The 27,033-nt window shown below is 36.5% G+C and overlaps 1 protein-coding gene across 1 annotated transcript; it reads left to right on the forward strand.

The window, feature by feature from the left end:
- The first annotated feature begins 5,028 nt into the window (after positions 1-5,028).
- On the forward strand, positions 5,029-26,438 carry Uprt (uracil phosphoribosyltransferase homolog). The gene is made up of 7 exons (XM_026405584.2): positions 5,029-5,575; positions 16,299-16,341; positions 19,230-19,299; positions 20,348-20,410; positions 22,590-22,751; positions 23,383-23,481; positions 25,854-26,438. Exons 1-7 carry the CDS (start codon positions 5,205-5,207, stop codon positions 25,958-25,960), a joined length of 915 nt encoding a protein of 304 aa, XP_026261369.1. The 5' UTR covers positions 5,029-5,204; the 3' UTR covers positions 25,961-26,438.
- The last annotated feature ends 595 nt before the right edge of the window (positions 26,439-27,033 follow it).

The raw sequence follows: 27,033 nt of genomic DNA on the forward strand, positions 1-27,033 counted from the left end.
GTGGGGTTTATATTTTGTCCATGGTGAGGGGAGCTTTCCGCTTTCTGACTATCATGTCTTGAGCTGCTTTCCTCTGCCATACCCTTCTGCCATAATATTCTGCCTTATGGGCCCAGAGGAACAGAGTCAACCATTAATGGACTGAGACCTCTGAAACCAAGAGTGCTGAATAAACTTTTCTTCCTCTAAAATTGTTCTTGCTATTTCTTTTGGTCATAGAAAAAGCTGACTAAAACACATGCTATAATGTATATACATATAATGTATATACCTTTAATGTATACAATAGTTTTGTCTGTTATATCTCAATAAGGCTGGAAATAAGCTAACAAACAGAATAACAGGATTGGGCATTAAAGAAAAATATTTGAAAGTAGGAGAAATAAATAATAAATAATAAAAGTTATACATTTAAAAAGACACCCAAATAGACATTTTGAGATTCATAAGAACCAAGGTAAGATATACGTCTGAAAGGTGATACAGATATTCATTTGGAAAGGAAAGTTAATCACAGTATTTGTTCATTGTTTATCTTTTAATTAATATATTTTGTTCATAAGAAATTTAAAAATTACAGCGTAGTGGCTTAGAAGCATCCCCAAAGTCAACTTGAATTAAGTGATTCTAGGAGTTAGCACACAAAGCAATTGCCTAAGAGTTCATCAGAGGACTGAGTATCAATAAAACATTATATTAGGATTCCTCAGCTCTATTCTATAGTACAAATTTTTGGTCATAGTTTAGATATAGTACTATAGGTGAGATAATATCTAGTGTAGCATAAAGTATATGAATGAACTTGGAGTAATCAGAGGATTTGGGTTAAAGAAACAATCTGGTTGAGCTGATCAAACTTAGGGTTTGAATGCCAGCTCCTGTACTTAACTGCCTACATGACATTATCAAATTAATTAAATCTCACTAGGTCTCAGTTCTTATCTGTAAAATGGGATTAACAATAAGGCCTATTTCCTAAAGTTAATGGAATATTTAAATGAGATGATTGAGGTATATTACATAAAACATAGGGTTTAATATTAGTTTTATTGTTTCCTCACTATGCTACTACTACTTAAGATATGACTTAAATTAGGCTCCAAAGTCTCAATTTTCTCACCTGTAAAACAGGAATAAAAATACTGCACCTGACTTCTCCACAATATCAAATGAGATAACTTACATAAAAGTGTCTTGTAAAGGCACTATGTAAGTTGCACGTGAAGGATTCCTATTAGTACATGCAATTGTATTGTTGTTTCCCATAACTGTTAGGGATCATCTCAAATTTAGAGCTTGAAATCTAAAAAGAAATTCATAGTCATCTCAGTTATTGCAATTTTCCAGCTTTTTGCTTTATCTGTCTCTGTACCTCCATCAAAAAGTGGGAAAAGGAGCAGACATGGTGGTGCATGGCTGTAATCCCAGTCACTGAAGAGGCTAAGGCAAAAGGATTACAAGTCCAAGGCCAGCTTGGGCAACTCAGCAAGACCCTGTCTGAAAAAAAATATGAAGGGCTGGGAATACAGCTCAGTGGAAGAACATCTTAGGGTTCAATCCCCAGGACCACCAAAAAGAAAAGCAAGCAAGTAAGTAGTGGGAAAGGGGCTAGGGGTACAGCTCAAGCAAGTTGGTTCTTACTGATCTCAAAATGTCTTGGTAGAACACTTGCCAAGCAAGTGTTCTGGATTTGATCCCCAGCCCCACTAAATAAAGAAATAAATAGGAATCAAGAAAGCTAAATTAAAATTAGTCAATTCTACTGTTAGTATCTATGGTGAAGGTTTCCATGCTGCCTTATCCTTTGGTTATTAAAGATTCATGCTATCCATGACCTCTAGGAAATTCCAAGATCTTCTCTCATTTTTCTTTTTTTAAAAAGTGTTTTTGAGATTAAAAAAGTATTTATTCTAATTGGTTACACATGACTTGTACATTGCATTTTGAAACATCATACATAAATGGAGTATAAATTCTCATTCTTCTAGTTGTACAATGTAGAGCTACACAGGTCATGTAATCATATATGCACATAAGGTAATCATGTCTGATTCATTCTATTATCATTCATACCCCCATAAACCCTCCCCTCCCTTCATTCCTCTCTATCTAATCCAAAGTATCTCTATCTACCCCACCTTGTTGTGAATTAGCATGTGCATATCAGAGAAAATATTTGGCCTTTGTTTTTTTTAGGATTGGCTTATTTTGCTTAGAATGATATTCTGAGGTTCTATTCATTTACCAGCAGATACCATAATTTCATTCTTCTTTATGGCTGAGTTATATTCCATTGTGTGTATATATACCACAATTTCATTATCCCTCATCTGTTGGAGGGCACCTAGGTTGGTTTCATAGTTTAGCTATTGTGAATTGAGCTGCTATAAATGTTGATGTGGCTGCGTTACTGTAGTATGCTGATTTTAAGTCCTTTGAGTATAAACTGAGGAGTTGGATAGCTGGGTCAAATGATGGTTCTATTTCAAGTTTTCTGAGGAATATCTATACTGCTGTCCATAGTGGTTGCACCAATTTGCAGTCCCACCAGCAATGTATGAGTGTACATTTCACATTTTTGCCACATTTATTGTTACTTGTATTCTTGATAATTACCATTCTGACTGGAGTGAGATGGAATCTCAATATAGTTTTTTAAAAATTATTTTGAAGTTGTAGATGGACAGAATGCCTCTATTTTATTCATTTATTTTTATGTGGTGCTAAGGTTCGAACCCAGTGGCTCACACATGCTAGGCAAGTGCTCTGCCACTAAGCTACAGCCCCAGCCCCTCAGTATAGTTTTGGTTTGCATTTCTCTAATTGCTAGAGATGTTGAATATTTTTTTCATATATTTGTTGATTGATTGTATTTCTTTTTCTGTGAAGTATCTGTTCAGTTTCTCATTTTTCTTTTTATGTGTTCTAGCACCTGGCAAATAGTAAAGGCTCAATCAGTATTTGTTATATGAATTATTTCATGAATCTATAGGAATGTGTAAAGAAGACTAGATTTGGAGTCAAAAGAATAAGGTTCATGTTTTGACTCTGTTCCTTTTTGGATGTGTAATCTTGGACAAATTCCTTTAGGAAACAGAATTATACAGATATTGTCCATAAATGGGTATTGGAAATCCTAAAGATTTTTTTGAAATTTAAATGAGACTGTATATGACTCTTTGTAAATTATAAAACATCAAGCTTAGAGTGTTGTTATGATTAATAATTAGTGAATTTTGCCTTTAAAAAGCCTTAAATGGGGACTGAGGTTGGAGCTCAGTAGTAGAGCACTTGCCTAGCACATGTGAGGCACTGGGTTCAATTCTCAGTACCGCATAAAATAAATAAATAAAGTTATTTTTTAAAACCCTTAAATAAATTTCCTATATAAATAGACCTGTTAATGCTTATTTGTTAATATAGGTAAATGTATGCACAAGGGCTTACTATGAAAGTGAAAAGAAGACATACTGACAACTGTACTGTTCTAATTCATATTCTGTGGTATTCACAATAAGGTCACATGCCTGATTAGACACTGGACAAGACTACATCGCAGTTTTGGTTCTGGGATGTCTTATAATACCATTTTAAATTCTTTACTGCATTTAAATTACTGCTAATGATAAAATACTGCATTTCAATGTTTTCCCTCAGAGTATTCATGTGCAAAATAGCCATTCAATTGTTCCTGCCCACTTCAAGTTAGCAGATGCCACTTTGAAACCCAGAGACTCTTTCCTTTGTATTATGTACTAGGTTAATAGATGTACAATCTTACAAATCAGGATTACAGTTCTAGGTTGTAATTCTTATCATCCAATCAAATTTAAAGTCTACACTATAGTTACAAGTTAATAGTATACAGACCTGGAGGGTGAGGTACAAAAAAGATATTGAAGGAGGAAATAGCACTAATAACAATACCAAAACAACAAATTAACACACAGAAAATGAAAAACACAGAGCCAGATCAAGGCTCAAGTCCTGTTAAAGAACAGGATGTTTCTACTATTACTCATACTTCTCTAAATCTCTTCACATGTGGTCATGTTCCTCTGTGGAAGGAGGAATTTTAAGAATTGACTTTTTGAAAGGCAAAATAGAATTACAGAATGTCAAAAGTGGAAGGACATTCAGGGGCCAAATAGTGCTTCTCACTTTATAGATGGGGAAAGTCATGCCCAGAGAATGGAAAGGGCTTGTCAAATGTTGTCCAATAATTTTTTGGCAGAATTAGCACATTTCTGACTTTCAAATTGTAGATCTTAACAAAAGCAGCGTATAATGTGCTCTCAAAGACTACCATTTTAAAAAATCACAATCACTGAGTTGTTAAGAACAAAAATTCTTGGTTCCCATTTCAAATCTTCTGAATCAAAATCTCAAAGGTGGGTCATGAGAACCTGCATTTTAACAAGCTCTACATTTGTTCTCATATACACCGAGTTTTGAAAAGTAGTGAGTCCACACACTTAAGAAAAAAAGCATCTTTTCACGTATTTAAAAGAAACAAATTGGTAGTGGATCTGAAATGGCATCAGAATCCCCATGGTAACGTGTGCAATGAAGGGCCCAACCAATCCAGGTAAGAAAAGCTTTAGCAGTCAAGCACACTTATGAAGCTGCAGCTTGTTCAACAGTCTAATAGGGAACAGGCCCTTCATCAGCATGCCAGGTGTTTTTTTTACTTCCTCCTTTAGTTACAAAGACAAACTATTCTGAAGATGCCTTTAATGAAGTATATTTTCTCTGCCTAGACAAAAAGTCTGAAAACATGTGCCTTAAGTGGGCGATCTGATCCCCACTTCTCCTGGCTGTACCCATTACCCCAAATGTGGAAGACCTATAAGCCCCTGGAAGACCCAGAAACCAGGCGTTCCTGGCAAAGCAGCCTTTGCAGGCTATGTGCTGGAATCCACGCAGCATAGTTGACTCAAAAGAGTTAACAAGCAGCCTGCTTTAGAGTGGCAGGGAGAGAGGCCAATAGGGTGTCTACGTGAGCAGTACGTCCGGTGTGGGCAGGAGTGAGGCAAAGCTGGTGAAAGGAAACTGTTAGTGGCCTAGAGGTGAGAGGGCAGGCAGGGTTAGGGATTTCCAGAAGGTGGGGGACGACTGGGAGAGCACCGGGCCTCTGCCCCTTCTCCCCGCTCTCCTTTGTTCTTAGAGTTCCGTACTAGCGGGGACAGCCCGGGGCTCGGTGTATGGCCACGGAGTTACAGCGTCCGGACTCCATGCCCTGTCACAACCAGCAAGTAAACTCTGCATCAACCCCATGCCCGGAGCCGTTGCGACCTAGCGACCAGAACCCGGATCATGCCGAGGGAAATAGCGCTTCTGTGGCCAAGCTGACTCTCCTCACCGGGCACGCCCATTCTAGCGTGCCGGCTGAGCAGGCTTCTCAGGTCTGCGGCAGCGCCAACCTTAACTCTGAGTGCAACAGTGACAGTGGAGACACACCTCAGGGCGACTCCCTCCTAGGGGATTGCGAACTCTCCAGGCAGATTGGGGCGCAGCTTAAACTACTGCCTATGAACGATCAGATCCGGGAACTGCAAACCATCATCCGGGACAAGTAAGCCCAGAGCGGAAGGGAAAGGGAGGTGGAAGGTCCACACGGGGTGGGCGGGGTTTGGAAGTAAAACTGGGAAGGGATAGTGTTCTTGAACTTGGCACAACTGGTTTTAGGAGAGTAGGACAGGGCCTTTTCTTTGGAGTGTGTAGTGTGTGCCTGTACACGAGGTGACACATTCCTCCAGCCCTTTCCTAGTTCCCGCGTTCAACCTGCTTTATGTAGTGACCTTTCAAGTAGCCTCAGGTCTCTTCCGGCCTCTTTGTTTTTCTCAGGGATGACGAATCTCAACCTTTCCAGGCAGTGAACGCCCCTAAGTTATCTGCCCAGTGACTGTCCACGTGATAAATTTATAATCAATAAATGGTTACTACCTATAGTTATGCATCAACACCAAATAACTCAGGCTCATGAATAGAAGTAAAACAATTTCTCGGAAATTCTATTGTACTCCATTAGCTTTCAGACCCTTCAGTTTTTGTTACGGCAAATATGTCATTTTGTTTTAGGTCTTGGAATTCAGATTTATCTGATCACATGAAAGCTTATCATCCAGCTCTTATCAAGTTAGTTTTATTATAAACTTTCACAACATAGTTAACAGATCAAAGGGACCTAAAGAAGCCTTTAACCCCTCCTAATCCCACAAACCAATGTAGCCAGAATATAATTCTAAAATGCTATTTGAAATTTTACAAACCCATGTTGTATATGGGTTTTTTCAAAGGTAATAATGCACCATAATGAACTACAGCTGATTTCTTTATTAACAGCACTTTTCCTCTTCCTTTTTTTTTTTCTTTTGAGTCTTGCTATGTTGCCCAGGGTTGCCTCCAGCTCCTGGGCCTCAGTCTTCTAAATAGCTGGAACTACAGATGCATGCTTGCTGTCACACCAGACTCCAATTAGTAGCACATTAAATGAGTAGCTACAGCATGTCAGAACACTATCTTTTCGGTGGTGGGGGAATGCCTTAGTCTTTTTAAAATCTACTGTATGTCAGGATACCATAAGGCTACTATTCTTTTTAAAATTTTTTTAATATTTACTTTTTAGTTATAGGTGGGCCCAATATCTTAAAAAATTTTTATGTGGTGCTGAGGATGGAACCCAGTGCCTCACGCATGCTAGGCAAGCACTCTACTACTGAGCTACAGCCTCAAGGCTATCTATTCTTAACGTACAGCTTTGATTTGGTAACTGCCCTACTCAGTAGCCTTCTTTGGCTTCTCAATGCCTACCAAATAAAGTCCAGGATCCTTGGCTTGACTTTAATCCCCCCCACACACCCCCCACATAGTTTCTAGGAACTATTATGAAACATCTCTGCATCTGTTTTCTTCTGGAATTCCCTATATCCCCTCCATACATGTTCAGATCTTACCTGTTTTTCAAGGTCAAACCCACTTCCATCCACCTTTGTCTCTGCCAGGAAGCTTTCCTTTTAATCATTCATTCTGGCCTATCTCCCTTGGCCTTTTTAATGCACCATTGGCCTTCTGTTTTGCATATTGTTACTTGTGCATTGATCTTTTCCTGCCTATGAGGTTTTAAGCCCCTTGAGGGCAAAATTTTTTGTTTTTGAGTTCCAACCATGTCTTGCGAGAAACAGATACTCAATTACTAAAGATTTTTCTAGCTCTTAAAATTATATTAAACTATCCTAGTAACTGTTTATAATGAATCAATGGTAAAAACTTCTGTATTATGTGACCTAATAGATTAAGTAGTGATCTTAAATGCTTTGCTAAATTAAAACATATGTGACACAAAGAAAATAGGATGAAAATTCTTGTTTCTGTAGAACAGGAGTTAACTAACATTGGGTCTTGTGTCCCACTTCACCTGTGGATGAATTTCAGGGATTTAGTCAATCCTAAGAAACTGGCTGGAATATTTTATTTATATGTGCATTTTTAATGGTTGCTTTAAAAACAATATATTTATTGAGACATAACTCATTCACCATACAATTTAAGCATTTGAAGTGCATAGTTTAATGGTTTTAACTATGTTCATGGCTGTGTATCATCATATTCTGCAATTAGTTTTTGAACATTTTCATCACTCCAAAAAGAAACTTCATACCCACTTTCCATTTCCCTTTAATCCCTCCCCAAGCTCTAGACAATTACTGATCTACTCTGTATCTGCTTTGCCTCTTCTATACATTTCTTTTTAAATTTGTTCTTAACTGATACATAACATAAACATTACACATTAATGGGGTGCCATATAATGTTTAATACACATACATACTACATGATGTTTCAATCAGATTAAATATATCTATATATCCAAACATTTGTCATTTCTTTATGGCAAAAACTTTTGAAACCCTTTATTCTAGCTTTTTGAAATGTACAGTATATTACTGTTATTTATGGTCACCCTACAGTGCAGTAATAGTATACCAGAGATTCTTGGTCCTATCTAACTTACATTGATCAATTTTTTTCTTATCCCTTCTCCCATCCTATTTTTCCTAGCCTCTGGTAACCACCATTCTATTGTCAATTTCTACAAGATCAATATTTTTTAGATTCCACTTATGAAAAAAGATCATGCAGTACGTCCTATTCAGAACATTTCAAATAAAAGAATCTCTTCTGGGCATGGTGACACATACCTGTAATATCAGCTGCTCTGATGGCTGAGGCAGGAGGATCACAAGATTGTGACTGGCCTGGGTAACTTAGCCAGACTCTGTCTCAGAATTAAAAAATGAAAAAGGCTAAGAATGTAACTCAGTGCTACGGCTCTTGCCTAGCATGTGTGAAGCCCGGGTTTGATCCTATACACATAGAACACAAAAGGAATCATACTATATGTGATTCTTCTGTGACTGTTTTCTTTTAGCATAATATTTTCAGGGATCAGCCATGTTCTATCAGTTTATCATTTCTTTTTATATCTGAAGGATATTCCATTGTATTATATACTGTAGTTTGCTTATTCATTTAACATTTGATGGACATTTGGGTGGTCTTCATTCTTCTGCTATTCTGAAAACTGCTACTATGAGCAGTTGCTTATGTGCCTTTTTTAATAAGGTGAGGATCCTTAGATTTCATTACATTTCAGAGAATCATAGTAATGTAAAGGTCAAGAACCATTACTATTGAGCTGGGAAAGAGCATGACATTCAGCATTTACATATGACAATATCTGTACATACCTGAATATATTTCAAGGTTTTTTTTTATCTTTTGTGTTCACTCTCTCCCCCTCCCTCCCCCCACCCCCCTTCTGCTGAGGATAGAACTCTGGGCCTCTTACTTGCTAGGCAAATGCTCTACTGCTGAGCTGCATCTCCAGCTCACCTGATTGTACTTTATTACAAAAGCCTGGGTTAGATAGTAAATCTGGGTGTAAGTAGAATCTTTTTCTGAGTTTGGAAGGAGACAGCAGGATTCAGAGGATCCTGCAAGATGTTTTAGCATCTCTGTGCTTCAACATATTTTCATTTGTAAATTAAGATTTTGGGTACTACCTCATGGAGCTCTGGGCAGGCTAAAATAAGATACTGTCCATGAACATTTGTTATTATTTGTGAGGAGCTGTGTACATTTAAGGCATTCCAAGCCTTCAAATTTGGATTTGTGTACTTTTCTTATTAAAACAATAAAAGGGGGCTGGGAGTATAGCTCAGTGGCAGAGCACTTGCCTAGCACATGCAAGGCCCTGAATTTGATCCCTAGCACCAAAACAAAAAACAAAAACTAACAAGGCAGTAAAAGGAATTCAACTGCTGATAGAACTCACATTCTTCTTTTGAAAATTACTGAGATTCCTAGATAAATGTTATTATACTTTGCCCTGAATTTGATCCCTAGCACCAAAACAAAAAACAAAAACTAACAAGGCAGTAAAAGGAATTCAACTGCTGATAGAACTCACATTCTTCTTTTGAAAATTACTGAGATTCCTAGATAAATGTTATTGTACTTTGATGCAGTGCAGAAAGACCCACTATAATTTTTGATAAGCCGAGGCTTATTTAGACTGGGGACAGTGTTTTTAGATTTGTTTTTGTTAACTGAATCTGTTAACAGAGGATTTCTCCTCTGTCCCTTTTCTTCAAAAAATTGTCATCCCTCACATAAACAAGACCTGTTTCAGCTTCTGTATCAGGCTGAGGGGGTGCTTATGATAAGAAAAGCTATATTTATGTGGGTCTGGTTATGGAAGTTGCCGTTGATTGTCATGCCCTGTTCAGGCATGTGAACAGCATATGTGTGCACTATGGAGCCCTCTGATAATAGAAATCGTTGGAGTTCATGTTGTGTTTTTTTATTGTTCCTGATCTTCAGTATCCATCTAGTGAAGGGATTGCTTTATGAGTTGACTTTGGCATGTGAAACAAATTGATCCAGCAGGACTGTGTGTGTGTGTGTGTGTGTGTGTGTGTGTGTGTGTATGTGTATATATATATATATATATATATATATATATATGTATGTATATATATATATATATATATATATATATAAACAAAATTGAGAACATTGTAATGATTTAAAATGACTTTTTGTTTTGAAGTGTGATATTTGAAACATAATATGTTGGCCATATTATTAAATTTCACAGAAATTATTTTCTCTGTGAGAGTGCAGCAGTCCAAACACCAAATGAGCAGATAATTTACTCAGCCATACATACATGGGTCACTGGTGAACTAGGTAAAAGAAATGACTCCTTCATTTCCTTGTGTTTTTATTGTTGGAGTTTTTCTTCTTGTTGTTGTTGACATGGTTTAAACCACATCTCCTTCCCTTCTTGCCTCCTTTATATACTAAATCAGTACAGTCTGAGTGTACTGTGCTTTTTCCCTTGAAGATAGTTCATGGCATCATATTTAAAGCAGTGCAGTATATTTAAAATTTCACCTTCCTTGCCCAGTTTTTTGTTTTCTTTTGTTTCCTGGAAAATTATAATAAAGCTGTTTTGTGAGCTGTTGAATATATCCTATGTATATACTTGTCCTAGGAGGGGCTTTCATATGTCCTCTACAAGTTGCTTGGATGAGAGTTGAGCAACCTTGAGAGTATTTTAGTCCATGAAATAGCACTAAAGAAGGAGTGCATTCAGCCTTATAAATGTTTTTAGTCACCTGGAGAGGAGACAATTAACCTCGGGATAGATGAACATTTTTGCAACTCCTTTTTGTTGTTGTTGTTGTTACTGGGGATTGAACCCAGGGGTTCTTAACCACTGAGCCACATCACCAGCCTTTTAAAAAATATGTTTTATTCAGACAGGGTCTTGCTGAGTTGCTAAGTGCCTTGCTGAGTTGCTAAGTGCCTTGCTAAGTTGCTAAGTGCCTTGCTAAGTTGCTGAGACTAGCTTTGAACTCCTGCCTTAGCCTCCAGAGCTTCTGGGATCACAGGCGTGTGCCACCACACCTGGCTTCTCCTATGCTACTCTAATGTGAGTGCAGCCTAATGTGATTTGAGTCATCAAAGCGATATAATATTCTTAACCAAAACATTGTATCAGTATTGCCTGTGGAGTGTTTTTTTTTTTTTTAATATGAGTAGATGGTCTTCATCCTTAGAGGTTGTTTGAATAGTCTCAGGTGGAATCTGACCCCATGTTCTGGGAGAATAGCCAGTGTCCCCTGTGTGATTTGCCTGGCTTCAGATTTGGGTACAGAGTGGTCCAAGGATTCCACACACTAAACCAAATCAGCCTGGAGAGTCTAGCCTGGCATTATCCCAAGACTGGAGGAATATCAGAACTTTTTCCTTAAATTTGTACAAAACCAAAATGTTCACCAAAGAAAAAACCTGACCTGCAAATTGTTTAAAACATAGACATGTCTTTGGTTTTCATGTGTTTCCCAGGCAAATTTTCTAACTGGCTTTTAGTGCAATATGGAGGAAATCACATCTTTAAGTCATACAGACAGACAACTATTATTGGGCCTATTATAGTAATGTCTCACCAACTAGACTGGTCACTGAGGAGGCAGAAATAGGATCTGGCCTGGTACAGAGGCATTAACATAGCAATCATAATAAGAGGTAATGATGATTTCTCTTGCTTTTCTATCTGATCTTGAATGTTTACATTGAATGCTGCTTTGAGGTGCAAATAAATCATTAGTGGCACTGTTTTATGAGCTTATTAAGAAAGTTCTAAATATCTTGGCCTTGATGGCTTGCACCTGGAAGGTAGTAAAAGCTCTGTAGATTTGTCCTAGGAGAGGTTTGGTATGGCTTCCACAGATTGCTTGGATGAAAGTTAATCCAGTAGGACTACTATTGTTGTGTTGTTGTTTGTGTGTGGGGGGGCAAGACTAAGAACGTTGTCATGATTTAAAATATGTTTTTTAGTTGTAGATGGACACGATACCTTTGTTTTATTTATTTATTTGTAAGTGGTGCTGAGGATGAAACCCGGTACCTCACACATGCTAGGCACATGTTCCACCACTGAGCCAAAACCCCAGCCCCTAAAATGACTTTTTATTTAAATTTTCACATTGAGTTAGGTTTGTTCTGAGTACTTCTTGTTTTTTTTTTTTTTTTTTTTTTTGTGTGTGTGTGTGTGTGAAAGTGAAGGAAGGAGGAGTAAAAACATTTATAAATCACTTGCATACCATGGCACATGTTTGGGCTATTCTTTATTTTAGTGATTATATAATAGCAGGGGGGTAAAGCTATGTCTTCATATCTTTCACTAAACATTAACTTACATAATTTTGATTTAAACCTGCCAAAAAAGATTTAATGTTTCATTTCCCTTTAACCTGTTACTTAACAAATAAAAACATGTTAGAGTGAAAACTCATATTCTTATTTTAATATTTTTACTTTTAAATTCCATTTAATTCTTCCTCCTCAAATTAAGTTGCCAGATAAAATACAGCAAGCCTAGTTAAATTGAATTCAAATAAATAATGAATAACTCTTTCATATAAGTGGAACTTAAATATTGCATGGGCTTTATGAAACAGATTTAATTGGGCATCCTGTATTTTTATTTGCTAAGTGCCCAACTCCAGCTTCCCCTGCCCCAAATGCTGCAGACAATCCTTGTGTATGATCTTTCTGGAGAAAGGGTGATACGTTTATACTTGAAATAACACCTAATGCAGTGCTGCGAGGATTTGATAAAATTAAATTGTAATGAGTCAGAAGATTTTGCTTGAATCACTTTTGGAAAGAATAAATTCTTATATGCGATGTGCTTATTACATAAACTTTACAAGCCATATTATAAAAACTTCTCCCTCTTCAGAAGGAACATTTTGATTATGTTTTATTGCTTGAAAGGCTCTTTATTTCATTGTTTGCATTGTATATGCATGCCAATTTGATTCTCAGGGAGAGAAATATCTTAAGAATTGGCCACCTTTTAGTAAACTTTCTTTTATTAAAGCAAAATATAAATAAGGGATTTACTCAGGGACTTGGAATCCGAGAGCTTCCGGCAAGGAAGAGCCTTGAGATACTTCACTTCTATAAGCCTCACTGCTCCCCTTGCTAAAGTGGTAGTAATAATAGAATCTATCCCTTAAGGGTGTGTGAGGATTAAATAAGATAGTGCACCAGAAGTGCTTAATACTTGACTCCAAAGAAACTTTTTTAATAAATGGAGGCTCTGAGAAAGAATGGGGTAATGTAAAGTGTGATGTTAGGTACCTCCTATAACTCATGGACTTTCAAAAAGCTTTATAATTAAGTTGTTGGGAATTTGTGATGTAAATATATTTATACACAATGTATATATACACATGTGTGTACATACACACATATGTTGTTATTGATTTTTGTGAAAAAAATGGTGGGAGATTTGTCAGGTTTATTCTGAGTAGATAGAAAAACCAGAGTAGAGTGATTAAATTGAAGTTTCTGTTACAAGAATCAAATTGATAATCATCCCAGGAAAAGATGTCCTCCAACAGTCTAGAGAGCCCATCCGGTGGTAATGATGTGGTAGTGGTAGTGGTAGTAGTGAGCTTATTAAGAAAAAGGAAGAGGCTCTTTACTTGAAGTCTTAATTTTTTTAATGTTATAAAAATTCCTTCCATATTTCTGTATCTTATGGATGATACATAAATATCCAGCCTTTTAAAGGAAAGGTTGTTCAAACTGTTAAGAGGTTTCATCTTGGTTTATATTTGCTATGAGATATATATGTTTTAAAATACACACGATTGCTGTATTCTCTCTGGATATTTTAAAGTGCTTTATAGACAGTCTTACATAACAAGCAGGGAAGATGCAGATTTATCCAGTCCACATTAAAATGAGGATTTGGTTTCCAGTATGAATCTTGTTCTTTGATTGTTTCTATGCAAAGTTCATTTTTTAAAATGTCTGCTTTGGGCTTTTATCTTGTTGCTTAAGGTTTGTGACATATTTGTGTTGGGGGAGGTGTCAAGAAAAGTGTATTTTCAGGTATGATTAAGTCTCCATTGTTAAACCTGTCTGGGGTTTGCACAGTTTAAAAGATGCTCAGTTTAATATTAATTAGATTTCCATGCATTGAAATATGAATGCTTGAATATGATTGTTTAAATATGCAATATTTGATTATTTAGATATATATTTTAGAATTTTTCCAGGGATGTGTTTCTGTGTGCTTTTGCTTTGTGATGATTTTGCATTAGATCTTTGAGGGGCACTCTTATCAGATAGAAAATGATTGTTGTTTTCCAAAGCTTTGTTTCCAGTAGGAGGGATTTGTTTTAAATGGTTTTAAGACAAAATAATTATGATTTAAAACAAAGTGTATGGAATGAATAAGAATGAGGGTCTGGTTTACATTAAAACATCTTCACTAACAAATAATTTTACCCAGTGTTGAACCTAAAGCAGGGTCTCAGAAAATATGTGCAGGTTGATTGATCCAACAAGTCAATATCTGCTTTATGATACTCTAGTCTCAACAATGTTAAGGATTAAATGTGATATCAAATGCTACTATGATTTTTTTAAAATAATTACCTTATTTTATTCAAGCTTGAATCTCAAAATTAATTTAAAGTAAACAGTATGAGTCTGAAGTCTGCCTTTGAAAGGACAGGAGGAAGATTAGTAATTACTGTTTGTAGTGGGGTAACTTGGAGCAATGAATGGTTTACTTGTAGGCCAAATAATTGTCAGGAGGTATAACAGTTCATATTAGGTTTCATGATGTATACCATCATACAAAAGTTATCAGGTGAGGCTTATTTTTTTAGATGATCTGAAAGATGTTAAAGTGTCTGATTCCAAAATAAAATAACAAATTTGGGCAGATCTGATCACTTAAGCTAGTATAACTTTTCTGTGTAATATGTAGATGTGTAACTTAAGAAACATAATACAATTTAAGTGTGTTCTAAAGATATAGCACAGCATATTTCATTAAGGCAAATCCAGATTTTTCTTCCCTTTTGAAAAACTCAATTCAGGCTGCCTAGACAAGTTTGTATAGGTCTCACAGAACAGTAGGCTTCAGTATTTTTTATACAGTTTACTGCTTTTTCCTTCCTTGACAAGCATGTTGTGAAGATTAATTATAGAAATGAAAGGTGCTGGTGAGTAGTCTCATTTGAAAGCCACAGCACACAAAATGGTGTCTGTTTTAAATGGGTTCTCTGTATGTATAGGGGTGTGTGTGTGTGTGTGTGTGTGTGTGTGTGTGTAGAGTTTTTTGAATTTGGGGAATATTTGTACATAAAGAACACAGATCTATATTCTTGCTATTGCTCAATTACAGTCCATATTTTAGAGAGTTAATATCTGTAATGTGATATAATTGTGGCTATTCTAAACCTAATACCATTTGTATCAGTGATATTTCATTGCTTTCCTACATCAGAAAAAGTGAATGCAGCTTGAAAAAAAATGGTGATTAATGATATACTGAGATAATATGTGCTTGCAGTATACCATTTTTGATGTTGTGTTGGGGAAAATTTTAGGTATGCTTTAGATAGGCCGGTAGGGATTTTTAGACACTTAAGGTATAAATCAGTGCATTCAGAACTTACATGGAAGAATGTGGAGGAATATTAATAGATTTTTACACATGGAAAGAATATCAATCATTCCCTTTTTGGATAGTAAACAGCTTGTGGGTACATGCAATCCTGGTTTATTAGTACTTGAGTGTCTCAGGATATAAAGGGAATGTATATAAAAATGGCAGAAAGATCTTGTGTATGAAAAACTTGTTAAAAATTATCTGAGAAAAAGGCCTTGGAAATTGGGTTACACATTCTTGAAAGAGGTGGCAAAAATAGATTTATTTGTCTATACCATTATACTTCCAAAATGGATTAGAGATAAAGTGGATAGGTCACTTATCTCAATAATATAGGGCATAGATCAAGGTGACTTAAGGGGGAGCATTGGGAGAACTTGGTTTTCTTACTGCAAAATTTCCTTGTTTAAGCTTTGGTCTTGTTGCCATGTTCTAGAAGGAACTTTGTTCATCTCCTGATTGAATAATATGTATTTGGGTAGTTCAGTGGGGGACTGCATGATCTTTTCAATTCATATCTTTTATGTTGATATCAAATAAGCATTTTCAATAATATTTTTCAAGTCATCCCATTTTGGTGTCAGTATACTAGTAAAAAATATCTTGCTTTAGTAATAGTTTGTATGCATAAGCATTTAAGCTTTTAGAATGTAATAGGTCTTAATATCAATATAACTATATGTATTAAGCAAATATTTTACCTTAAAGCTCTAATTTAGACTAAAACTTGTACTATTTTTTTTAGGACAGCCAGTAGAGGGGACTTCATGTTTTCTGCGGATCGTTTGGTAGGTGGAGGCTTTCCATTTTCATTTCATTGTTGAACCTAGTGATATACTCATGGTAGGCTAGGGGGCTTTTTGTTCTGAGCATTCTGGGGGTGAGATAGATTGGAAGAGGTAACCATCATCTTGCTAGGCTTCTGAAGTGTTTTTCCCACTGTTGCATTAAAGTTCTGCCTCAGTCCCTTTCACCTCAAAGCATTGCCCATGAACTCATTCCCTATTCAGGTACTCAGGTACTACTGCCTCTCAGATGGAATTTGGTAATTTGGTGCTCAGCAACTCTTAATTGCCTCATCTTAGATCAATGAAGTAAAGTATATTTGAGGAAAACCAAAGATGTAAAGAGAACTAGTGAGTGATGTCCATCTAACACACAAAAACTAATACATTCTTTTGTAGTTTACATGGGAGCAGGGCTGTGTTTATTTTGCCTCTGTTCTTTACTATCCTCACATGTGATATACTAAGTTGAACTCTCTTCACTTTCCTCGGGGTCGTCTTATTAAGGTTTGGCCAAGCCCAATTCTGTTTAGCTCGAGTCATCAGGAAGGATCTCGGGTCAAATTGTTTAGTTTTGAAAGTAACCACTGTTTTCTATTTGTATGTATATATATCAGTGTACTCAGTGTTTGGAATGAAGTTGACCCTTTTCCTCTCTAGTTATTAATCGTCATCATTCATGAATATATGCTGGACTCATGTGAATCAGACACTGTGCTAGGTTGTGTTGGGAGGGAGGAAATATAGCAACCAGGAATATATACATAGCTTCTGATCTTGTGGAGTTCACAATCTTAATACTGTTGTCAGTTTGTAGTTTGGGAAAGAAAGAAATGTGGCTTAGTAACCTTGCAGTTATAATCAAATAGAAGAAAGTAGATTATTAATGGAAATGCGAGGGGGATAAAACATGAAACTTTTCACTTAGATTTTCCCTAGAGAGTTTATTCCAAAAGAATGTAGATAGTTCCTATTTTGCTTTTGGTTTTAAATATTCTTGGTTTAGAAACTAATTCTACATAAAATTATTTGTGCTTTCAAGGGCAGTAATAACCCTTGGATAGAACCAAGATAAATGTGGGTGACATTTCTGGGGCAATAGGTCATGTTTTTTGTTTTTGTTTTTGCTTTTGGTTTTATCTAACCAAAAGAATAGATTCAAGAAGGAAGAAAATTGTGTTTTAATGGCCACTTGGAGAGAAGAGTGATCTTCATGTTCACTGATAGAAATTATTCCTCTTTTTTTCTGTTTTCCTTGGGCTCTTTTTTCTTTTCTTCCTTTTTTTTTTTTCTTTTTGAGAGAGGACCTTGCTCTGTAGCCCAGGCTGGCTTCAAACTCCTGGGCTCAAGCAGTCCTCCTATCTCAGCCTTCCAAGTAGGTGGAACTAAAGGCATGCATCACCATACCAGGCACACATGCACTTTTGTATAGGAAGTAGGAATTAAGTTCATGGTTATTATAAAGTGCTTTCCTGAAATAACAGGTATTACATTCTAACCAAATGAGATAATAAGAACCTATGACATAATTCACCTGGGGGGGGGGGATGGTGATTTGGACCTCTGTTCTTTGCACTTGGCTTTGAAGGATCCCATATGTGGTGGGGGAGGGTCTGATGTGATTGTGGTGGGGACTGTAGCTGTTTAGGATTCTATAGTTCAGGATTTCTAATATATCATCTCCTTATAGTGGACATTAAGTCTGTCCTGCATTTGTAAGGGTTGACTTCCCTGGCCCTCAGATCCTGGAGTTTTTAATATTTTATTTATTTATGTTGGGGTGCTGGGTATTGACAGGGACTTGCATATGCTAAGCATACAATCTACTGCTGAGATATACTCCCAGACTCTTTATATTTTAGTCACCCTTCTTCTGATTTTATGTAAGATTCGTACACACTAATTTCTATCCCAGGGTGGCAGGGGATGGGGCAGGAGACAGGACTCTTTAGACTAGTGTTACTAGGAGGAGGTGGTCTAAGGTCTTCTTCAAAGAATCCTCTGTAATGTGCTCATAAGAATCATAAATCTCCACAAAAAGTGGTGGCTAGAGGTGAGTGTGAACATGTGCACAGTGTTCATGAAGTTTTTGGACCCTCTCTCTGATTCTGCAGGCTGACAAAGTGCTGGGTCGTTTAGAATTGATCATTTTAATGGCAGCAGGGTGTTATGTTGTGATAACAGAGCATGGAGCCTGATGCTTCACCCTGCTGTTCCTGATTCTTAATCAGTAATGTAATATTGATTGGAGAAAATGTGCTTTGTAGGCTCAACTCTGCCTTTGTTATAATAGGCTTTGGTTGATCATGGGAATAGCATGCCTGGTTTAGTTTTCCTCTGTATCACACATTATGATTCTTGTAAGCCTTTTCAATATCTGAGAAACCCCCAAGACATTCTATTGGATCCTCCTTCAGACTCAGCAGACGGAATCAGCCTATCCACTCATTTATTTCAAACTCACAAGAACTTTAAGGCATTATTTCCATTATGGTGAACCTTTGTTTAAAAATGATCCAGCTTAACAGTTTGAAAAGTACTGAACGAGGCAGAGAAGGTTCCAGTGGGCACTGTTTCTAAAGTAACCAGGGTGACTGTCATGACTCTTGTCACTTACTGGAGTTTTGCATCTCTCAGGGCCTGGACTGATTGATTAAGAATCAGAAGGCATATTGGAGCCCTTTGGTGGCAGTCATGTGCCCATTGGAGGTTAAATACCTAGCAGCAAGCAGCCTGGCATTTAGACCTATTCTGCCTCTAATACATCATGGGGGCACCCTTCCTATCTACATAAAAACTAAATCCTTGCCTAGTGTGCTACTGACTCTGCCTACTGTCAGCAGGAGATTCTCAGCAGGTTCTTTCAACTTATTCTTCCTTTGACTCTCTAGATCAGACTTGTTGTGGAAGAGGGATTGAATCAGCTGCCATATAAAGAATGCATGGTGACCACGCCAACAGGTAACCAGACCATTACTCTCAAATTTTCCTCATAAAAATTTTGAGCTAGATTGTGGGAAAATGGAAGGCAAGCAGTTTGAGTAAAATCAGTATGCAAAATGAGACGTCTAGGTGGAATTGTTCTTTTAAACATCTTTAAAGAACTCCAAGACATTTAGTAAAGAAATTTTTGTAGGTGACTTTTTGTTAGTGGTTTGCTTGTCAATTCAAATAAAAGGTTAATAAATATTCTTCAGCATACATGATTGCCTCTGATGATGGGTCATTGGGACCAGATTTAGGAATTGCTGGCAGCTTATCTTCACCTCTGTTGAGAAGCTGCTGGTGTTAACAAATGGGGAAGCTGGTTTGGCATTGAAACTCCAGGTTTAAAAAAAGATGAGAAGCAAAAAAGAAAAAAAGAAAAATGATGAGAATTGGAGAAATTACCTTGTTCTAATAAGAAATAGCCAAAGATCCTTTTTTCAGGATTTGAAATTACACTTTGGTTCTATAATAGATAATAGAAAACTGTTCTATTTGAAGGGTTGACTTTATGGAAAATTGGGGGTTGAGCTTATTGCATCATAATTGACATAAATTCAGGAGCAGACCAAGGGTTGAGTAGCTTGATAACTACTCCAGCCTCTTCTGCTTTTAAGGCAGAATGGAGGCTCATAAAAAGAGATGGAATAAGGAGCCTTCTGCCATGGCTCTCAGTGGGATCCCAGTTTGAATCGATGGGGTACATAGTATTCTCAGAGTGTAGTGATTCTTCTTTGAATTCAATTTGAGGAACGTGTATGTGAATATCATGCTATAATAAGTTCTATTCCCATTTGATGAAGTCTGCCTCTCCCAATTATCACCACAGGTTTTATATGAGGAATTAAGAAATAACTATGAAAAATCATGACTCATTACTTTCACAGGGAACTTAAGGCATTATACAATGGGTCTGGATAAGGATTTCTTTGTACCCATCTGCTTTAAACCATAGGTACTTTTATAGAATAAGTAGGTTTTTCCATTGATGAAAGATAAATTCTTTGGTTTTATATCCCAACAGGGTACAAGTATGAAGGAGTGAAATTTGAGAAGGGAAATTGTGGGGTCAGCATAATGAGAAGTGGTAGGTTTGCATGTATGTGATTTTATCTCTTGCATGCATAGAAATGGCTGCTGTTTTCCAGGAGACATGTGAGTTTGTCTGTCATAATTGTGGCCTGCCTTCCCTTAAATCTTACCACTTGTGTTGTCTATTTTCCTGCTGTCTTGAAGTCGTGACCTATGTCCTGCTAAGTTTGGCTGACTTTAACTGCAGAACATCTTCTCAAGTGGCCTGCTCCCATGGACAAACCAGCTTTCAAAATGATTCAGGGGAGGATGGGAGGACAGGACGATGTGATGCTGCTGTCTTGAGGAGAACAGGGCAGTTTAAAGACTGAAGGAATGTGACATAAATTTAGGCTTGAACAACTTGAATACCTGGCCAGAGAAAATATTTGTTCAGTTTTCTGTTGCAGGGAACAGTACTACTCTGCTAAGAGCGGGACTTATTTAGTATTTTTTAAAAATTTTATATTGATGGCTATGTGACTGTGTAGACAAAAGCAACCATCATTAGCTCTAGGATTCCCATTTGCTGGTTGTATTGTGTCTGAGTCTCTCTAAACCAACCTTTGCACAGCAAAATTGCATGCCTATAACTAGAACCTATATCTGTTATGTGGGATTTTTTTCCATTCAGCAAGCATAATTTTTTGCACAAAATTAATTTTCTTTTCTTTTTTCTTTTTCTTTCTTTTTTTTTGGCAAAAGTGGTAGAAGTCCCACTTGCTTGTGTTGAAAACAGTTGAATTTTTTTTTGCGGGGGGGGGGGGAGGTACTTGGGATTTAACCCAGGGGCCCTTTACCACTGAGCTACTTCCCCAACCATTTTTGTTTTTCAAGACAGGATCTCACTAAGTTGTTTAGGGCCTTCCTAAGTTGCTTGGGCTGGCTTCACACTTACAATCCTCCTATCTCATTCTCCTAAGCCACTAGGATTACAGGCATGGACCACCCTGCCTGGCACAGATGGATTTTTTTTAAATGTTTATTTTTTAGGTGTAGATGGACACAACACAATGCCTTTATTTTTTTTTTTGTGGTGCTGAGGATCAAACCCGGGTCCCACCCATGCTAGGCGAGCGCTCTACTGCTGAACCACAATCCCAGCCCACATATGGATTTTTTTTAACATAAAAATTGACTTTGCTGCTGGGTGCTCCACTGCACCCTCCTGTAATCCCAGCGGCTTGGAGGATGAGGCAGCAAGATCATGAGACCCTGTCTCTAAATAAAATACAAAATAGGGCTGAGGATGTGACTCAGTGTTTGAGTGCCTCTGAGTTCAAAACCCAGTGCCCAAAGAAAAAAAAGATCGACTTTTCTCTGGCTGTAAAGTTGAGTTTGTGAACAATTGAATACCTTCAGTAAAATAGGCATGTGAAGCTCCCTTTGTAAAGAAGGTATCTCTTAAGCAATGTTATCATTCTCAGGACAATATTATTCATCTTTTTTAATGGGTGAAGACAATGGATACAGTTTCTTTTGTTTCAATCCAACTCCTTCCCTAAAGGCATAAGTATGATGCTTGAACCCCTAAAGAGCACCAGATAATTTAAGGTGATATGGACAGAATTGTTGGGGTTTTTTTGGTGTGTGTGCATGTGCTGAGGATTGAACCCAGGGTTTCCAAATGCTAAGCATCCACTGTATCCTCATCTCCAACAAAATTGCTTTTAGCCTTAATAGCCACCTGTTGATTTTCATGTATATCTTAGGAAGAAACTGTTTTTTTTTTTTTTTGGTACCAGGGATTAAACTTGGGCACTCGCCCACTGAGCTACATCCTTAGCCCTATTTTGCATTTTATTTGGAGACAAGGTCTCATGAGTTCTTTTTGCTGAGGCTGGCTTTGAACTCAGGATCTTCCTGTTTCAGCCTCCCGACCTGCTGGGATCATAGGTGTGCACCACTGTGCCCGGCAAGAAACTGGTTTTATGTTTCCACTAGTGATATAAAGTTTCCTCTTAAATTTAAATGAAAACAGTTAATTTTAAGAAAAAAAAATAGTACTGGTAGAATTCTGATATGGCCTAAAATCTCAAAGATTATAAGAGAATGACTATTTTGTCAAACACTTCCTTAAAGGAATTCACACTCAAAAATAGCTCATATACTCTGCTTTAGCCTATTCTTGGACTTTGACCCTCTCCCCAAATATTTTTTCCTTTTCCTTGTTTTTATTTCTTTCTTTCTTCAAGGTGAGGCAATGGAACAAGGTTTACGAGACTGTTGTCGATCCATACGAATTGGAAAGATCCTGATTCAGAGCGATGAGGAGACACAAAGAGCCAAAGTATATTATGCCAAGTTCCCTCCAGACATCTATCGGAGAAAAGTCCTTCTGATGTATCCAATTCTCAGTGAGTGGCTTGAATTTAATTTGTAAGCTTTTGTGAGGATTTAAATTTCACCTTAGTGTTTCTCTCCTAGGTACCCTGATACAAAAAGCTCAAATAGATTCTAAATGTATATTTTTCTCAGTTCGATTTGTAGTTGCTCTGGGAAGTTCACTAGGGAATTTTCATTGTGCAATAAGGAAATGTACATTAGTCAAACTTTATTAGTTGTAAAGAGCTTCTGTCTTGAAATAAACGCATTGAATAATGACCTAATGAGGCAAAATATATAGATCAGATAGTATATTGAAACATGTTTCCTCTCTAGCCTAATTAATACAGCAGTGATTTTTTTTTCTCTAGGAGGTAATATCTTTTTCTGTTATTCTGTTCTCTTTACATGGTCTTTCATGCAGGTGAGTGGGCATATGTTAGATTTGGTAATTCAAGTACTAAATGAATTTAGGGATTTTAGGTATTTAAGAATTTTATGTGTCATGTCCGTTATTGAAAATAACACTGATAAAGAATAAGCACCTTTAAATGAATCTTTGCCTAGTGATCTCATATATTAGATTGCTATATTGCTCTTACTTCAAAAACATTTTTTTAAAAGTTAATGTTGCTAATATATTTTGTTGTCTTTTGATTTCAGGTACGGGAAATACTGTGATTGAAGCTGTAAAAGTTCTCATAGAACATGGAGTTCAACCCAGTGTTATTATCCTACTCAGTCTCTTCTCTACTCCTCATGGTAAGTTCAGCAAGAGGTAGTAACTGGAGTTCTCATGTAATCATGAGATGGATATGTGTGCATCTTTCTTGCCTCTCATTCTGAGAGAAAGTTTAGTTTCCTCCATATTAAATTTCAATCTAATTTTGGTAGTTGTAATTTTTGTCTGTCATCTCTGAGCTTAGTGATAATATTTTACAACCATTTTTTGAGATGGAGTCTCACTATGTTGACTAGGCACAAGTGTTCTTCCTGAGGTGTGGGGCTCCAGGCACCCACCACCATGCCCAACTTATTTTACACCATTCTGATGTTCAAATTCATATGGAGAAGTATGAACTAACGACATGCAAAAGAATTTCAGTTATTTTCCTTGTGGCCCTGATTGGGTAGAGCCTGCAGATGGCTGAAAGGTCCTTGTTTCCTCTGGCTCCCCATTGGAGACTGAGAACAGCTTTAAGACACAAGAAATTTGAGATTCTATCTCGTCCTCTGCCCTTATATCTCGTCCTCTGCCCTTATATCTCGTCCTCTGCCCTTATTGAAGTAAGTTTTGCAGTGTGTAGAAAAGAGCAGAAGTTTTAAAAGTTAGACTTCTATTCAAGGGGTGTGATGAGAAAACTCTGTTCTTCATTTCCTGTGAGAGATGTGCCTAGTTTAAGACTTTAGCTTTTTCACCATACAATCTAGGACAAATGGTAATGTGTTCTAAGAAAATAGTCATAAATACACATAGGAATTTAGTTTCTAGGATATGCATTATAAGTTTACTTACTAGGAAAAATTTTCAAAATATATAAATGACTAACAAGGAAATGGATAAACAAATAATACATACTCAGAGAATATAATATAGAAATATCAAATCATGTTTTTATAAAATATTTAATGACATAAAAAATATAGGCAGTAAATGTAAAAAAAAAAAAGTATAATCAGTAATAGCATTAGAATACCATGGAATGTTATCACCAAATTTAGAGATGACCAATACAAATTATGAATATTTTAACTACCAAATTCAGACTTTAATTTAACATAATACCTAATAAATCTTTTCTCAGCATTAGAGGCTAGGCAGATACATAATAATATTTCAATTTTGGTTTAAAAGTAAATGCACACTATCAGTAGTGGTTATTTTATGATGGAGAGATTCTGAGTGACTTTCATTTTATTTTCAAGTTATTTGAGGAACTTTTGAAGTGTTCTACAATGAATTTGTATTTGCTTCATAATTGAAAAGAAAGAGAAATAGAAGGCTCCTCTAGTCCAGGTGTTTCCTTATTTCTAAATGTTCTATGTCTCAACCAACCATAGAGAAGCTACAGGGTAACTGGTTAGGAAAGCTACTTTTCTGTAGGCTATTGTATAAAAATTGTGGCCTTTTTGATTACTTTGTTGTTTTGTAACCAAAAATTACCTGTAATTTAAACATTGATGGTGATGGAGGGTGATTTGCTTGATCATTATTATATGTAACACTGGTGGCATTGACAACATTGAGATAATTCAGTAAAATGCACCTTTGCAAATAGAAAGGTATTCTCTTTTGTTCCAATAGTATTTATTAGAATAGGCGTACTATTCTGTTGCATTATAGCTGAAAAAGTCCCATTCTGTGACAGGTTTGCCATACCAATTTAGATTGACTAGGTTCCAACCAATTTTAATTCCCTGCCTATCCCCTTTCTCCAAAGCTTAAGTCATTACTTCTAAAAAAAAAAAAAAAAGAAAAAAAAGAAAACTGTCTTGCTCTGACACACAAAGAAGTCTTTGTACTTGTTTCACAAGTACTTGTTTTCTCAGTTGGGAAACCTTCATTTTATGTGTGATCCTCTTTTTAGAAAGGACTGTAATCACTCTATGCCAGCCACCTTTAAAATAAAACAACTGATCACTATGGCACACGCCTGTAATCCCAGCAGCTTGGGAGGCTGAGGTAGGAGGATTGTGAGTTCAAAGCCAGCCTCAGCAACTCAGCAAGATCTTGTCTGTAGATAAAATATTTAAAGAGGGCTGGGGATGTTGCTCAGTGGTTAAGCACCCCTGGGTTCAATCCTGTGTACCAAAAAATAAAAAATGAACAAAAAACTCTTCAGGGGAACAGTTACTATAACTGAATAACTCTTTTTCAAATCTTGGATATAAACCATTTGATCCTAAAGATGTATTAGTGAGAGGGCAAGGTCATATTGTGTCTACTATCATATTTTAAATATCAGATATTACATAAATGAAGAGATAAGCCACATCTGACTAGGAATCAAAAGGCCATTGCTCTCTATCTTCTGTCAATATTAGATTTAGTGACAATAACTATAAAATTCCTGAATTCCAACTAGCCCTACCCAAAATTCCTGCCCTAACAATTTTTTTTTTATTTTTTGAAGGTGCCAAATCAATCATTCAAGAATTTCCAGAGATCACAATTTTAACTACTGAAGTTCATCCTGTTGCACCTACACATTTTGGACAGAAATACTTTGGAACAGACTAAGTTACTGAAGGAAAATGAAATATCTTGTGTAATATTACAGTTATGTTTTGATTTTCTGTTTGTTTTACTTTGCTTAAAGACTGGTGGAAAAATAAACATTAAAAATCCTTTGTAACTTTGGAAGTGGGTATAGTGAAAAGGAAATATTTGAGTTTTATTAATTTTATTTGGTTATTTCTTAACAGCTGATACCAAATTTAATAATGAAACACATGCACAGCCCTTAGAAAAGATGGAAATTTTAATAGCATGCTAGTGAAAATTGTTGAACCTTCATTGCATAGAAATTATTCCCTAATTTATGATCCTCTTAGTATGAAGGTTGCTCACAGCCACAAATGAAACCTCAATGAGAGTCAGTTCTTTGGCCCACTAGAGTTTGGATTTCACTTAGTGTGCTTTTAGCTCTAGGGAGGTTTCATGTTATGTTGCTGTTGTCACCTTCTTCTACTCTTCCTAGTACTATACATGCTGGTAACTTGGACAGGAGAGAAAAAGAATGCCTCCTGAAATATTATATTTCCATTAATATCCTCATTTAAATGGTAGACACAGGATGTATAGTTAATTCTTCAGTAAGGCCATTATGTTGCTCATGGGTCACTGCCCAAACTGTGCATGGTTGATAGGTGCCTTGCCAAGATGTTATATGGTGAAGAAGATGGTTGGGCATTTTTAGTACCTGGAACTGTAACATTAATTTTCACAGGCTGAACCAGGAATGTCTGGATGCCAACAAGGGAGAGCTAAGGTATGATTAATGCCACCAATCCTCTAGAAAGGAATTAGTGGCAGCTATTCTAAGGAGTGGGGAAAAGGGAAGATTGTTGCTGGATTTCATAGCCAATAAGTAAATCAAAGTAGATCATTTTTAATTTGCATATTTCTACTAAGGCCTTTGATTGGATAATTAGTTATTTTGCATGTTTGTCAACTGTAGATGTTATGAAATGGAAAAGAAAAACATATGCTCTTTAAAAAATTCCTAAGATTTTTTTTGTGTTAATATTTAAATTTTAGTGAAGGAAAGAAACCATTTTAAAAATCAGTCTTTGTGTTCTAAAATCTGCTTG

This window comes from Urocitellus parryii, chromosome X (genome assembly GCF_045843805.1).
Source record: "Urocitellus parryii isolate mUroPar1 chromosome X, mUroPar1.hap1, whole genome shotgun sequence".
In the NCBI taxonomy this organism is placed as follows: Eukaryota; Metazoa; Chordata; class Mammalia; order Rodentia; family Sciuridae; genus Urocitellus; species Urocitellus parryii.

What these genes read in the sequence shown, in the direction of transcription:
- Uprt (XM_026405584.2), top strand. Translation starts at nt 5,205, where the DNA reads ATGGCCACGGAGTTACAGCGTCCGGACTCCATGCCCTGTCACAACCAG. An exon ending in TGTTTTCTGCGGATCGTTTG is followed by an intron (nt 16,342 to 19,229) that starts GTAGGTGGAGGC and finishes TTGACTCTCTAG; the next exon opens with ATCAGACTTGTTGTGGAAGA. An exon ending in TCTCTTCTCTACTCCTCATG is followed by an intron (nt 23,482 to 25,853) that starts GTAAGTTCAGCA and finishes TATTTTTTGAAG; the next exon opens with GTGCCAAATCAATCATTCAA.